The sequence below is a fragment of the Halichoeres trimaculatus genome, unplaced genomic scaffold (genome assembly GCF_033239565.1).
Source record: "Halichoeres trimaculatus isolate MK-OKI-2021-1 unplaced genomic scaffold, fHalTri1.1 fHalTri1_scaffold_1, whole genome shotgun sequence".
Classification (NCBI taxonomy): Eukaryota; Metazoa; Chordata; class Actinopteri; order Labriformes; family Labridae; genus Halichoeres; species Halichoeres trimaculatus.
The window spans coordinates 42,423,086-42,439,122 of record NW_027437179.1 but is presented as its reverse complement, the minus strand read 5'-3'; the positions used below and the strand labels follow the sequence as shown (position 1 = coordinate 42,439,122).

General features: G+C 42.7%; 1 protein-coding gene across 16 annotated transcripts in view; it reads right to left on the bottom strand.

Annotated features, from left to right (window-relative positions):
- ptprt (protein tyrosine phosphatase receptor type T) overlaps positions 1–15,576 on the bottom strand; it is a 486,185-nt gene extending 470,609 nt beyond the window's left edge. For all 16 annotated transcript variants that reach the window (XM_074668102.1, XM_074668200.1, XM_074668208.1 and 13 more), the window contains exon 1: positions 14,874–15,576. In XM_074668102.1, the coding sequence (XP_074524203.1) occupies positions 14,874–14,961 (88 nt within the window). In that variant the 5' untranslated portion in view covers positions 14,962–15,576. The remainder of the gene's footprint in view (positions 1–14,873) is intronic.
- Positions 15,577–16,037: the final 461 nt, after the last annotated feature.

Here is a 16,037-nt window from a genome sequence, read left to right as displayed (position 1 = left end):
AAGCCTGGCTCACACGACAGGATTTTAAAAATCTTCAAAGATTCTGAAATCAGGTTGTGTCTCACACATAAAGAGAATCTTCACAGATCATCTTCTCTTAAATCTTAAGCACACTCTAACTACAAGATTTGAAAATACTGACCAGCACACACTACAGGATTTCACCAAGATGATTTGACCAGAGAGAGTGATGGACCAAATGTGCTCAGTTGTTTGATCTGAGGAGAGAGAAGCGGAGCTGTCTGCAGCGGTGAACAGAGGTGAAACTGTTGCTGTATCAGCCAATAATGGCATGGTCTCACACCCATCTCTGATAAAACAACAGTTTGCTACTGTATGAAAATGGCCTGGTTATGTGTTATTTTTAAAGGCATTATTGAACTGGCTCAAGTGGGCCAGTGGAGCGCGCAGTCAGCTGACCTGGAGCCTTTCAGTTTCACTTTGAGCCTGCGTTTGTTGTCTGCTGTCCGGTCTCTTGTAAGGGGGCTCTCTCTCTCTCTCTCGACTGTTGTCATCCTCAGTGAGAATAAATGTTGTAATCATCCAGATGAATATCAAACAGGTTTGAAAATCATCAGGGCGGCTCCGACGAGTCTGTGAGACGATCGTGGGGCTAAAGATTCATCCGTCAACCGATCACACTAGAAGATAATCTTGGCCGAACGTCGGGCTGATTTAAGTCCCAGACCAGATTTCTTCCCTGATTGTGGGGAGGACCGAATCCGGGTTAAATCGGGGCGAGAATCCTGTAGTGTGAGCCAGGCTTTACTGTTTACTGTCAAACTCAGACTCAACACAAACTGAGGACCGGAGGAGGATGGAGTTTACTCTGCGGACCAAGCTTCATTTCACCGCTTGTTGAGTCTTACCACAAGGTCGTTAGTCAAGTTTATATTTTTACATACCATCAAACAAGCAAATGGGAAATATGGTCCAGTTTGGAAAATCATATTGGTAAAGTGTCATCTTTAAGGACTAAAATTTCAAGTTTTTCTGACTCAAGAATGTTGTGTTTTGAAAATGTTGTGGTTATAAATCTCAGAGTTTGTGCTCATTTTTGAAACCATGTTTCTTTAAGTATCACTTTATTTAGTGAAGATGATAATTTGCAATTCTGTATTTAAAAAAAAACTCAAATTGTTTGTTTGGTTCCAGGTTTGTTCAGTTTTTTGGATTTTTTTTTTTTTAAGTCGTTTTTTTTTTTTAGCTTTTAATGCCTTCAACAGGCCAGAGAGTAAAGTGGATCAATTAAGAAAGGATCATGTCAGAGTCCAATGTGTAAAAAATATGTAATGACAACCCAAAATGTAACAACTTCAGATTTTTTTTTTTTTTTTTTTAAATGAAAAGAAAAAAAAAAGTAAAAATGCTGAACCCAAAACTTTTATATAATAACTTACTTTACGGAGGGGGAGGGTACGTTTAAGGAAACATGTTTCATATATTGTTAGCATCATAGCACAGTTGCCTAAGTCATAGAAGTTTAAATGAAATAAATAAGGTAACATTATATATATTACAAATGGTAATAAAATATAAAAATAATACACAAATAAATGAAAATAAATTTATAAAAAAATAAATTGAGTTTTTTTTCTCCTCTTCAAAAATATTTGAAACATGCTTTTGGCGATTATGCTAGTATTGTGTTTGTATGAGTGAGTTTTCTAAAATTTTGCAGTTATCGGAACACTAACGTGGTTTTTAGTGATTAATTTTCATAAGCAAACAATAAATAACTAAAGTTTTTAATCAGAAAACTAAAAAGTTATGTTGACTCTTCTCATCTCTTCTATGCTAAGCTAACGCTACATGTTTGAGTACTCAGTCGGGCAAACTGTTTGTACCCTCCTGTATCAGCATCTCTCCCTCTCCTCTGACCCTCCTCCTCTCCCTCTCAGTGCCGTCTCTCCTCCTCTCCCCCCGTCACCTCCTCTCCTCCTCCTCCTTTATCTCCTTCATTCTACATCCTCAGCTGTCACTCCTTCTTCCACTCCTCATCTCTCTCCATCTCCTCCCTCCTCCTAATCCCCCTCTCGACTTGTTATCTCTCTGCTCTTTAATCTTGAGAAGGGGAAAGGTCTGCTCTCGTGGTAAAGTTCATATCTGCAGTAAAAAGAAAAAAAAAAACGCACAGACGGGTCGTCACAGTCGGCTGGCTGCTGCCGGCGTTGTGTTTCTGGGGGTTTTTGTGCTCTTTGTCAGTCATGCTATTCTGGGCTGCAGACTGACAGGCTGATAGAAAAGACTGCAGCTCTGAGACAGCTGCAGACTCCAATGAGCTGCAGAAGAGAAAGAAAAGTTAAAGGAGAAACTTTCAAAAGTGACGGCTTTCTGCTTCTTTAGCTCACAGATGAAAATTCACTCCCAGTAAAAACCGTCTGTGGCTTTAAACGGAGTCTTGATAAGATACGTCTTAGATTAGAGGATGCAGGCACTCAGCATGGAGCCAAACAGCCTCACAGGATCTTTCCAGAGGTTATTTAACCCAGCACTCAGACCTTTGCTGAGGAAAACTGATTTTATTTCTTCTTTCTGCTGCAGAAACCCTGATATGCATGAGAATGACCATGTGTTGGTCTCTTTTTCGCAGGGTGGCGATGTGTTTCCTCAACAAGTGGATGATGTCACAGAGACAACAGCCAATGAGAGGAGTCATGGCGGTTCAACAGCATTCAGACTTTATCTTAAAGGCACAACAACCACAACCGTCCAATCAGAGCTCCACGTTCATAGGATGAGACTTCAGCCACAGGAAGTCTCTGGATTTATTCATTAATCCATGAAACGTCCAGAAACACTTGAGCCAGTCGTCATCAGAATAAAGGAGGCTGTTAGTCAGATAATCAGATGGTCCATTAGTTAGGAGGCTTGTTAGTCAGATAATCAGATGGTCCATTAGTCAGAAGGCCCATTGATCAGAAAATCAGTATGCCAGTAAGTCAGATAATCAGATGGCCTATTATCAGAAGAACGGTTAGTTAGAAAATTAGAAGGTTTTCTAACCAACCAGAAGATTAGCCAGAAGTCCCATTAGTCAGAGGCTGTTAGTCAGAAAATCAGAAGGTCCATTACTTAGACACCCATAGGTTAAAAATTTAGAAGGCAGTTAGTCAGAAGGCTGGTTAGTTAGGAAATTAGAGGGATGATTTTGAATATCTGACTTATGGGACTTCTGATTTTCTGCCTAAGGGGCCTTCTGACTAACAGGTGTTTTAATTATGAGGGGACTTCTGACTAACATTAGAACCTAAGAAGTATCGTTAATTGGAAAATCTAAAGGCCTGTTAGTCAGAAGTCCTATTAGTAAGACAACTAAAGTGCCCACTAACCAGAAAGCCCTTAAGTCAGAAAATCAGTATGCCAGTAAGTCAGATAATCAGATGGCCCATCATCAGAGGGCTGGTAAGTTAGAAAATTAGAAGGCAGATTAGTCACCCACAGGATAAAAGATTAGATGGTCATTTGTCAGAAGGCCCATCAGGCAGAGGTCTGGTTAGTTAGGAAATTAGAGGGCTGATTAGTCAGAAGACCTTCTAGTTAAAACATAAGAAGGGTGGTTAGTTGGAAAATCTGAAGGCCTGTTAGTCAGAAGTCATATTAGTAAGATAACTAAAACGCTCATGAGACAGAAAGCCCTTAAGTCAGAAAATCAGATGGCCCATTATTAGAAGGCTGGTAAGTTAGAAAATTGGAGGGCAGATTACTCAGAAGTCCCTGTAGTCAGATAATTAAAAGGCCCTTTATTTAGAGGCAGTTAGTCAGAAAATCAGAAGGTCCATTACTTAGACACACATAGGTTAAAAATTTAGAAGGCCGTTAGAAGTAGAGGTCGACTGATATGGGTTTTTTGGGGCCGATGCCGATGCTTTCCAAATTTGGGCAGCCGATCCCGATATGCATAGCTGATTTTTCCAATTTGATATTCAGGCCAATTGTTAAAAAAATATATATTTATCACATTTTTGTGAAACGCAGCAATTTCTGAGCAACTAAAAGAAATCTATTCCAACAAGTCGTGTCCAGTCCTCTGAACATTTATTCAGCTTTCAAAACAATGAAATATTTTGTCTGAGTAAACACACAATGTAACAAGCAGTAGTAAACATTCACACTCTTCTTAAAATGTCCAAAAAGAAATTTAAACTTATTAATATAATTTGAACCAAAGTATGTAATGTATCCAAGTGGTTCCACAAGTTTGAGGTGCTCATCTTTTTTGTGCCTGATCAAAAATGGCGTCATTTTATACAACGGATCAAAAATCGGCTTTTTAAAAGAAAATACGGCCGATGGCCGATAGAGACAAATGTCCAAATATCGGCCAGATATATATTGACCGGCCGATGTATCGGTCTACCTCTAGTCAGAAGGTCCATTAGTCAGAGGGCTGGTTAGTAAGAAATTAGAGGGTTGATTTTGAATATCTGACTGATAGGACTTCTGATTTTCTGCCTAAGGGGACTTCTGACTAACAGGTGTTTTAATTATGAGGGGACTTCTGACTAACATTAGAACCTAAAAGGATTGTTAGTTGGAAAATCTGAAGGCCTGTTAGTCAGAAGTCCTATTAGTGAGACAACTAAAATGCTCATTAGTCAGAAAGCCCTAAGTCAGAAAATCAGAAGGATTGTCAATTAGATAATTAGATGCCCCTTTAGTCAGAAGGCCCATCTGTCAAAAACTCAGCAAGCCCATAAGTCAGAGGCCTGTTAGTAAAAAAAAAATTAGGCCCATTTGTCAGAAGGCCTGATTGCTAGAACATCAGGGGGCCTGTAAGTCAGTCCCTTTAGTCTTATAATTAAATCACCTGTAAGTCAAAAGGCTCTTTAGTCAGAAAATCAGAAGGCATGTAGGTCAGAAAGTCAGAAAGCCCATTGGCCAGAGGCCTGTCTGTTAGACAATCAGGCCTGTAAGTCAGAAGTCCCATTAGTCAGACAATATAAAGGCCCATTAGTCAGAGGCTGTTAGTCAGAAAATCAGACGGCCCATTACTTAGACACCCATAGGTTAAAGAATTAGAAGATCATTAGTCAAAGGGCTGCTTAGTTAGGAAATTAGAAGACAGATTAGTCAGGAGTCCCATTAGTCAGATAATTAAAAGGCTCATTAGTCAGAGGGCTTGTTAGTTAGGAAATTAGAGGGCTGGTTGGTCAGAAGGCCTGCTAGTTAGAACATAAGAAGGGTGGTTAGTTGGAAAATCTGAAAGCCTGCCAGAAGTTCTTCAGTAGGACAACTAAAATGCTCATTGGTCAGAAAGCCCTAAGTCAAAAAATCAGAAGGATTGTCAATTAGATAATTAGATACCCCTTTAGTCAGAAGGCCCATTTGTCATAAAATCAGTGAGCCCATAAGTCAGAGGCCTCCTAGTCAAAAAAAATAAAGCCCATTAGTCAGAGGGCCTGCTTGCTAGAACATCAGGGGGCCTGTAACACAGTTCCATAAGTCTTATAATTAAAACAACTGTTAGTCAGAAGGCCCCTTAGTCAGAAAATCAGAAGGCCTGTTAGTCAGAAGTCCCATTAGCCAGAAAATTAGTTTGGATGAAGTTTGTATTCTGATTTTCTGACCAATGGGCCTTTTTGACACTAAGGGTGGCTCATTACTGGGCATCAAAGTCTGCCTTTGCCTCCTTCAATCTGACTTCCTGTTTCTGACCATCTTCTGTCCAATCTGCCATAAAATAAATGTGAACAAGAACAAAATCAGTCTTTATTGGACCCGCTGTGTTAATTAGAACTTATGCTTGAACTTCTTGGTCACGATACTTTCTGTTTCCTGACCTGTGTGTCCCCCTCACAGCCCTGTTAATGTCTTTACCTGATGTTCACACACAGAGCAGTGGGTCTGGGTGATCAGAGAGATGAGGATACAGCCTGACTCTCTGAAGCGTCGGTATGTTGACGCCGTCTCTGCCGTTAACGGGGGCCGGTCTTTGAAATGATGAGACTGTTTGGAAGCACACTCGTGGAGCTGAAATGGGTCGTGCACCTGTTTCATTAGGACCGGAGCATGTAGAGAGAGTTTTAATGGTCCATTATCTCGACTCATACAACAGTGGAGGGCTTAAAGTATATTCATAATTAGTCATGATTCATAACGCAGCGGTGGCCATCAACACAGGCTCATCCAACATCTGCTCGGCAATTATCTCACAGGCTGCTCCTTCACGCGGGTTCAGAGCCAGACTCAGAGCCAGACTCAGAGCCAGACTCAGAGCCAGACTCAGAGCCAGACTCAGAGCCCGACTCAGAGCCAGACTCAGAGCCAGACTCAGAGCCAGACTCAGAAAGCAGGCCGGGTCTCTGAGACACCAAAACCTCAGAGAAACCTCAGAGAAAAGACGACTTTTGTCTCTTCCTTCTGATTTTCAACGACGGGATTCCCTCACAGAAAACTCAGATCCTCCAAACCTCCAAAACGCCGAGCAAGAAGAGAAGAGAAGAAGAGACGCATCAGACAGAGAAATTACAGACGTCTTCAGTCTCCTCTCTCCGTCTGTCGCTCAGCCTTCATCTAAAAATACTCGCTCAGACTGGGGCGGCTCACAGACTGAAGTCCTGCTCTTTAACTTCCCATTAAGTCGGAGGTGATGTGGATGTATTTATGGAGCAAACAGGTGGAGAGCTGAGGAGAACAAAGGACAGAGACTCTGATTAAATATAAACCTGAGCTCGGTCTGCTCAGAGGCGTCTGTCCTCACCTCTTTAACGCTTTTCTTCTTACAGGCAGCGCTTTCCTCTGTTAATGTGCTGTAAACTCTGGAGCTAATGACGCCGCGTTATTAAACGCTCTGAGGAGGAAACTTGTTGAACTCTTTCAGGCTGTAAAAATGATGGAGTGTAAACCTTCGTTTGTTTTTAATGTCTTCCTCACTTTAAGAGGGGAAACGAGCCGGGCACACATTTAAAATCTGAGCTGTAAAAAGACGAGGAGGAGAAAAAGAGCTGGATGTTTTAATTTCACTTTTAGGGAAAGGATCTGAAACTGGATTGTTTAAAGTAACTCCTTATTATTAGTCAACCTAAACTCTCTGTGATGTCAGCTTTATATAAAGTTAAACTGGAAACAAACCGTTCACTGTCCTGTCTCAGTTTGACACTTTTCTCTCTTCCTTGTTTTTGTTATAGTTTCAGGGTTTCAGCTTTGATAGAGAGGAGAGGAGAGGACAGTGGATAGAGCTGGAAACCAGAAAAAAGAAAAGGAGGAGGAGGAGGAGGCATGAAAGAGGCAGCAAACAAGGGATGCAACAGGTCGCCCTTGTTAAAGTAACAATGACATGAACACGCAACAAAACCATCAGGTTACCAATCTGATGGTCAGACGGCCTGTTAGTCAGAAAATCAGAGGGTCAGTAGTCAGACAGCTCTTTAGTCAGAGAATCAGAAAGCCTGTTAACAACAGACCAATTAGTCAGAAAATCAAAACGGCCATTATTCAAAGTATTACGAAGGATAATGAGTTGAATTAAAAATGGACCATGAGTCAGAAAATCAAAAGGACAATTAGTCAAAATATTCAGGACAACTAGTCCTAGAAATATTTAGAAGGACCATCAGTCGGAAATTTGGAAGGACAATTAGTCAGAAAGTCAGAGGGCCCATCAGTCAGACAATTTAAAAGGACTATTAATCAGAATTTAGAAGGACAATTAGTCAGAATATTAAAATGACCATCAGTCAGAAAATCAGAAGGACCATCAGTCAGAAAATCAGAAGGACCATTAGTCAGAAAATCAGAAGGACCATCAATCAGAACATAAGAAGGACTATTGGTCAGAATATTAAAAAAGGACCATCAGTTGGAAAATTTAGAGGGATCATTTGTAAGAAAATCAGAAGGACCATCAGTCAGAAAATCAGAAGGACTATTAGTCAGAAAATTAGAAGGACTATTAGTCAGAATAGTAAAAGGGTCATCAGTTGGAAAATTTAGATGGTCCATTAGTCAGGAAACCAGAAACGGGGTAGTCAAAAATAAGAAGCCACATTAGTCAAAATAGCAAAAGGCCCATTAGTCAGAAAATCAGCTCCCTCAGTAAGAAAATATGAAGGCCTGTTAGTCAGAAAATCAGAAGGACCATTAGTCAGAAAATAAGGACTATTAGTCAGAATATTAAAATGACCATCAGTCAGAAAATCTGAAGGACCAATAGTCAGAAAATTTAGAAAGACCGTCAGTCAGAAAATCAGAAAGTTCATCAGTCAGAAAAACAGAAAGTTCATCAGTCAGAAAATCAGAAAGTTCATCAGTCAGAAAACCAGAAAGACCATCAATCAGAACATTAGAAGGACTATTGGTCAGAATATTAAAAGGACCATCAGTTGGAAAATTTAGAGGGATCATTTGTAAGAAAATCAGAAGGACTAATAGTCAGAAAGTCAGAAACTCATTAGTCAGAAAATTTAAATGGTCCATTAGTCAGAAAACCAGAAACGGGGTAGTCAAAAATAAGAAGGAACATTAGTCAAAATAGCAAAAGGCCTATTAGTCCGAAAATCAGCTCCCTCAGTAAGAAAATATGAAGGCCTGTTAGTCAGAAAATCAGAAGGACCATTAGTCAGAAAATAAGGACTATTAGTCAGAATATTAAAAGGACCATTAGTCAGAATATTAAAAGGACCATTAGTCAGAAAACCAGAAGGACCATCAATCAGAACATAAGAAGGACTATTGGTCAGAATATTAAAAGGACCATCAGTTGGAAAATTTAGAGGGATCATTTGTAAGAAAATCAGAAGGACTATTAGTCAGAAAATTAGGACTATTAATTAGAAAATTTAGACAGACCATTACTCAGAAAATTTAGAAGGACCATCAGTCAGAAAGTCAGAATGAATGTGAGTGAGAAAATCAGATAGTTCATTGGTGAAAAAAAAAAAAAAAAAACAGCTAGCCCTGTAGTTACATCACTTGAAGGGCCATGAGTGAAATGCAAAAATTTAGAATGCCCATCAGTCAGAAAACCTAAAGTCCCCTGGTCAGAAAATTTAGAAAAACGGTTAGTTGGAAAACTACTTTTTATGAAGGGGTATTACCTTAATTTAAACTAATTTCTGACTAACAGGCCTACTAAGAATTGGTGGATTCTTCCCTGAGTCTTGTTTCTGCACGTTTTCTCTTTTCTGGATTTGAATCGTTGTGTTTTTGGAGCTTGTTCCTCGTTCATGCAGCCGCTCTGTCTTTTCCCAGCACGTTTTTCTATCAGCATGATGGAGGAAAACTCTAAAATAACAAGTAGATGAAGGTTTTCTGACTGGATGAGTTCAGAAGTGACACTTTCAGATTGAGATTAAACAGTTTAACACACGTCACACGCCCGGTCCCGGCCTGTCTCAGCCCGTGGACCTGGGCCGGGTCGTCTGATTGAAACAGAAAGTGTTTCTCATGAAGCAGAGAGCAGCTCTGAGTCTCCATCACCAGGACTCGACCTCCCACACAGGCTGACGGGAAATTACCTTCAGAGAATAAAGTGAATGATGCTCACATATCATCCAATACCTTCTCCTGCAGCGTAACTCCATCAGCCTGTTTACCCTCCTCCATCTTCCTCCTCCTCTCCTCCTCCTCCTCCTCCTCCTCATGTTGACTCAGCCGGCTGAGCAGCCTCTCGGTCTCTCTCCAACATCATCTATTAAATATGGATTAATTACTCTGAAACCTTGTTAAGCTTCGTTAAGACCTCTCGCATTCATCAGCGTTGTTTTAATTAGAGGAGGAAGTTTTCCGTCTCTGTTTTACACCTCCGACATTTTAATCAACTCAATCATGTTTTGGTTTTAATCCAGTTTCGCTTTGTGTGTTTTTTTTTTTCTGTTCGGCTCAGAGGAGCGCAGCGTGAAGCGTCCAGGGAGGAGGTGCAGTTTCCTCCTGCTCGTATCAGAGATGTCGAAGCTCTCGCGTTAAAAAGTGTCACACGTTTCACAGTTTCATCTCTGTGACGTCTTTAAATCTCATAACTGAAGTAATGAGAGAATTAACAGTAATTAATGCTTTAACCTGCTACAGCCGGAGCATCGGGGCCCTGCAGGCAGATCTTTAATTCAGACGGATGCTAAACACGCGCGATCATCAAACTGTTCAGCTCTGATGCCAAAGTTTATCAAACTCATGAATCAATGAGAGAAATTTACCGCGGCTCACTTCATTAATTAAATATCAACAAGCTCAAAGGGAAACTTCTGAATTTACAAGGTAGCTGAGAGGGTGTAGGTAGAAGCTAAAGCTAAAGCTAAAAACATGAGAGAACAAATCTGATACATCGTTGTTGGAGCTTCAATAAAGTTTTCTGTTTCATTTTTTGTTCCTTAATTTCAGGAACAATTTCACGTTTGAGCAGTAGGTGGTGCTTGTTACCAGTGACTGTATTTAGCTAGCTCAGGTAATGAGCCAGGTGTGTGGGAGGAGTAAAAGTGGATGGATTTCAACACTGGCTCAGGAGAGAAGTATGTGAACAAAAACAAAGGGGTCACATGACTCGGAAAGACATGATTGGACGACGTTTTTTATTGCAGGTCCTTCCCATGAACACCTTTAAACTAGGGATAGACAATATTTGGCATTTTGGGGCATATCGGCATCAGCCTTTTTCTTAATCCGAAGGCCGATAATGCTAATATTGATGGAAAATCCCATTGACGGGCTTAAGCAGTTAGCATGTGGCTATCTTACTGTCTATGAGCTTATTTTGACTTTCACAAACACAAAAATCACTCCTCTTATCAATACCCACAGGAATATGTTTTTCTGCCTCTTAAAAGTGATAAGAAATGATTTAAACTGCAGACATTCAGGAGCTGCTTGTTGATGCTTCTCTACACTATGGAAGCCCTAGATGGTCAAAATATTTAAAAACTGCCATCTCTACTTCCTGTTTACCTCAAACATGGAGGCTACGGGTGAGAGTCTGTGAGAAACGCCACTTTACTGCTCTGTGATCAGGTTTCTCTGAGAAATCTACTGCTGTAACCAGGCACTGTTACCACACACACACACACACACACACACACACACACACACGTAACGCCTCAGCACTCAGCACGCCCTGCTATTAGGCTGTCAGTTAGTCAGGCCAATAGAATAAGTGGCATGGATTAGACACACACACACACACACACACTCACACACACACACTCACACATGAAGGATGGACAGCATACTAAACGGAGAGGGGCATAAGGTGACAGACATCCTCTCACACACACACACACACACACACACTCACAGAGGAAACAGTCGATGACAGTGAGACGTAATCAACTTAGCGTCTCTTCTCCTCCTTTTCTTGACCTCCTGTCATCCCTCCGTTCTGTCATTTCCTCCAACACTTGTCCTCCTCCTCATTTCTCTCACCTCCTCCTCCTCCTCCTCCTCCTCCTCCTCCTCCTCCTCCTCCTCGAGCAGACAGATGAGGAAACATCACTCTGAACAGCGTTTCCTGTTTTTATCTCCTGCTCTTTTTTTTTCTTCCTCCTGCTTTTCATCCCTTCTTCTGCTCCTCCTTTCCTCTCCTTCCTTCTCTCCCTTACAGCTCTCTCTTCCTCTTCTTTTCCGGCTTTCCTCTTTTTCTTTTTTTCCTCTTTTCATATCACTTTGATTCCTTCCTCTCTTCCTTCCTTCCTTCCGTCCTTCCTTCCTTCCTTTCTTTTCTTTCTCATTCCTCTTCACTTCTAGTTTCTTTCACCATCTTTTCTCCTTCTCCCCTCCTCTCGTTCCTCCTTCTCTTGCTTCCTTGCAGATTCTCTCCTTTCCTACTCCCCCTCTTCTTTCCTTTTCTCCTTCCTTCCTTCCTCTCTATCATTTAGTCACTCGTGCGTCTTTTTGCTTCCTGTCTTCCTCCCTTTTCCTTCTCTCCTTCTCTCCTTCCTTCCCTCTCCTCCTTGTTCATCCTTCTCCTTCTTCTTCTCCTCCTTTCCTCACATCCTTCCCTCTTTCCCTCTTCAGATTTTCTTCCCTCCTTGTCTTATGCATTTTTCTTTTTCTCCTCCTCTCCTTCCTCCTTCCTTACCTCCCCATCCTACATCCTTCTTTCTTTTCTATATTTTCATCATCTTTGCATCTCTTTGCTTCCTTCCTCCCTTCCTCTTTCCACCTTCCCTTCCCAATCTTCCTTTCTTTCCTCTCCTTACATCCTTCCTTTGCTTTCCCATCCTCTCCTTTTTTATCTTTCAACCTTTTTTTGCTTCTCCGTCTTTCTTACACCTCCCATCCCTCCTCCGTTTCTCCTCTTCTCACCTCCTACTCTTCATTTTTCACCTCTTTTCTCTCCCTTACATCTCGCTCCTCCTCTGCCTCTGACTCCTTTATCATCTCTTCTCCTTCCTGTGATGGCCTTCCATTCACACTTGCTTCCTTTCCTTCCTTCCTCTTCCTTTGCAAACTCATTTTTCCTTCACTGGTCTCATCTTCCGCATCTCTCCATCCATTTCTCTGCTCTACTTCTTCTTTCTTTTTTTATTTTTATTTTTATTCCAGGTCTGTCTCCTCTCACCTCCTCTCTTACTCTTCCTTTCCTCCTCTCTTGTTCCTCCTTTCCTTTCTCTCCTTGCTCCCTAATTGCATCCACTTCTCACTCTAACAAAAACGCTTCACCTCTTCCTGTCTGCTCTTCTGTTTGTCTCACACCTGTCCTCCCTCACACACACACACACACACACACACACACACACACACACACACACACACACACACACACACACACACACACACACACACACACACACACACACTAATCCCATAAATGACTCTGTAATTGGAGGAACTGCGGGTTTTTGATTTGATCACTCTTCCTTTCCTCTCGTCCTTTCCTAAACTGAAGGTGCACACGCCTCAGAGGTCAGGCTGTAGGATCCACCTCTCCTCCTTCCTTCCTTCCTTCCTTTCCATCCTTCCTTCCTTCTTCACCTCCTCACCAAACACCAGGCGCCTCCTCCTCCTCCACCGGGGGATGTTGGTGTACAGCTCACAGCATCACTACCTCCTTAAAATAATGAGTCTCAACGGAGTCCAACTGTCAGGGACTCCTCTCAAACTTCCTGCTCCGCACGCTGTCACAAAGTTTTCTTAATTACCCCTCAGCTCAGCTTCCTTCCTCTCTTTCTGTTTCAGTAAAGTCTCTCCTGATTGGATGAGGCTGGATGGAGACGCTCATGGAGAAATCACAAACATTTGATCCAGAAACAGAAAGAGGAGGATCAGCAGCTCTGAAAGCTTCCTCCACATTTCTAACTCCACCTGCAGCAGCAGCAGGAATGAGACACACACTTACACACTCCGCTCGCTGGGAGGGAGAGATTTGGTGGGCCGCTGTCGCCCCCTAACGGCACCGGAGTCAACTACAAGCTACTCTCTCACACACTCATACAAGCTCAAAAAAGACGTTTGTAAAAAAAGAAATCAGCGCTCATTGATGGAGGATTCACCGAGAAACTGAGCAGAAACTGACACTTTGTCTTTAAAACGAGCTGAACTGACATGAACTCACACAGCTCAGGGTTCAAACACAGGAAATATTCGTTTTTCAGCTTTAGGACCTCCATTTGTGCATCATTAATGCATCTAATGTCACCAAAAAGCACATTTCGCGCTTTCCTCCGCAGCACTTTTACGCACGGATGCTCCGCGGAGCTGCAGCCGGACTCAGAGACTCAGAGGCTCAGAGAGAGCGGGATCAGGGCTGGGTGTTGGGAGCCAGTCTTCCCTTCAAAGTAGCCTCTTTCTGGAGCCCTACAGGTCATGAATACCAAGCAGAAGGTGCCGTGAGAGGAGCGGGCACAGAGCTACTGCTGCTGCTGCTGCTGCAGGCTGAACAAAGTTAAATTCCTCTAACATCGAGGCTGAGCTCATGAAACCGGCTCTGTCTGTGATTTAGAGTCTCAGTTTTACATCCTGCACATGAAACAGACAGTTTGAGCTCTCAGCTTTGCGCGGGAAACGCTGAGAAATAATCAAACATCATGATGTTTCCTTCACAGCCTGTTTTTAACACACAGATCATTCAGGGTTTATCAGGAAATGAAGCATTCTGCGCGTCATGGAGCAACTTTCTGCGCATGCAGCTGCGTCCTGCAGACTGAGACTCGTTTGTTACTGTTTTTAAAGACACATTTTTGATTATTGGTCATTTTTGAGCCGTTTCAAAGCAGAAAACCACACCACACACGCCACCTTTCAGATATCTCCAGCGCGTAACAAGTGCCGGAGGAGCGCAGGCTGCTGCAGCCGAGCAGAGCTGCTGCTGCTGCTGCGGAGTGTGAGGGGAAACCGATTCCTGAATCAACACTGCATCATCTTCTTCAGAATTAATCTTTGAGCTTTACAAGACAAATAAAGAGCGATGAATTCCAGATATTTCAGCGTAAAAGCGAAAAAAAAAGCTGCAAGAAATCAAATCACCCAGAGACACAGGCATGCTTGTTGCAGCTGCAAATCTCAGCAAATAACCAGAGGAGGATTTAAAGGACAGTTTGCTGCTTTGTGCGCACTCAGAGCGCAAAAACTGAGGCTGCACATAAAAATCAAACATGCATTAAAAGGCTAAAGATTCATGTTCACCTCCCAAACTTCACATCAACAACTCCAGAGCGCACAGCGGAGCTCAGACTGCAGCAGAAATCCAGAAGAAACCCACATATTTAGGATTTATGGCACGTTTCGGCTCCGTAGGCGCCGATTCCTGCGCGTAAAAACCGGATTTATCCTCAGGTTTCCTGCGCGCTCCGTTCAGAAAGTGCCCAAAGTCACAAACATCAGGTGTTAATGTCAGAAACAGAACACCAGCAGCTCCCTGACATCCACATCCAGCCCCAGCAGGAAGCAGCAAATCATCCACAAAGTGAGAAAAGAAAGAAAGAAAGAAAGAAAGAAGCGCTCACCTGGGAAGAACTGTCCGGCTGTAAATCCCAAAAGTCCAGAGAGGAGGAAAGCTGCAGCCCAGCCGAGAGAGTAACTCCGTTTATCCATTTTTAAAATTCTTCTTTTTTCTTCTCGATTCTTCCTCACAGCTGGTTATTTGACATACTCCCGTCTGGTCCGTGAACTGGATCCCCTCAGTCCGGGACAGCGGCGACACAAACAGGCAGAAGAGAAATAAAATCCTCGCATTGGTGGAGAAGAAGCGGCGGAGAGACTCACAGAGAAGCGGAGAGAAGTTCGAGATGTGTCCTTCCCTTTCCCTCAGCTCCGGGTCCCACACTGCCAGCCTGTGTGTGTGTGAGAGAGAGAGTGTGTGTGTGTGTGTGTCCGCGTGTGTGCCACAGAGTGTGTGAGAGAGGGGCGCAGTGTGTGCGCGCTCAGCCGGTCTCTGACGGACTGACGTTAAGTTGGAGAGGAATGGAGAGCGGAGCGCGCGGAGCCCGGTGCCAGAGCCGCGCGTAAAGACCGGGGAGGTAACTCCAGCAGAGCTTCCGGGGGTGGATTTTCAGAATAAGAGCGCAGAGAGGAGGAGAAGAGACGTGATTCCTCCGAACGGCGTGCAGCACAGTCTGATCCTTCAGTGATGAGGTGATGAAATAAAACCTGAGGAGACTTTCAGAGAGACATGGATCAGGAGAGCTGCGTGTGCTCACACGTTTTCCTGCTTCTCCCTGTCAGCTGGCTGGAAGTGCGTCAGCTTTTCTCTCCATCCAATCAAATCATCACAGCTGCATTTGTAAGCCAATCATCTCCTAGCTGCCAAAGTTTAAACACTCTCTCCTGGAGCTCGCTTGCTGGGAGAGTAATCATCAGAGGAAGGCTGGAAACACCTGCGAGGCACACAGGTAAGACCAAAAACTTCCACACAGAGACTCCACTCAGCAGTTTAATCACATCTGCAACTTTAAAGATGAACCACAGCTGATCACAATGACTCCACTCTCCAGAATGTGAGATCTTTCTCCTTCTTTTGTCAAACAAACATTGGATTGTCTGCGATCATGTCAGAATAAAAGTCAGGAGTCCGGTTCCTCCTGTTAGACTGTTAAGCATCAAGTTATAAACCAAAATTATATTTAAAAATATTCATTTAAAATGGATAAAAAAATCAAGAGTCATTTTCT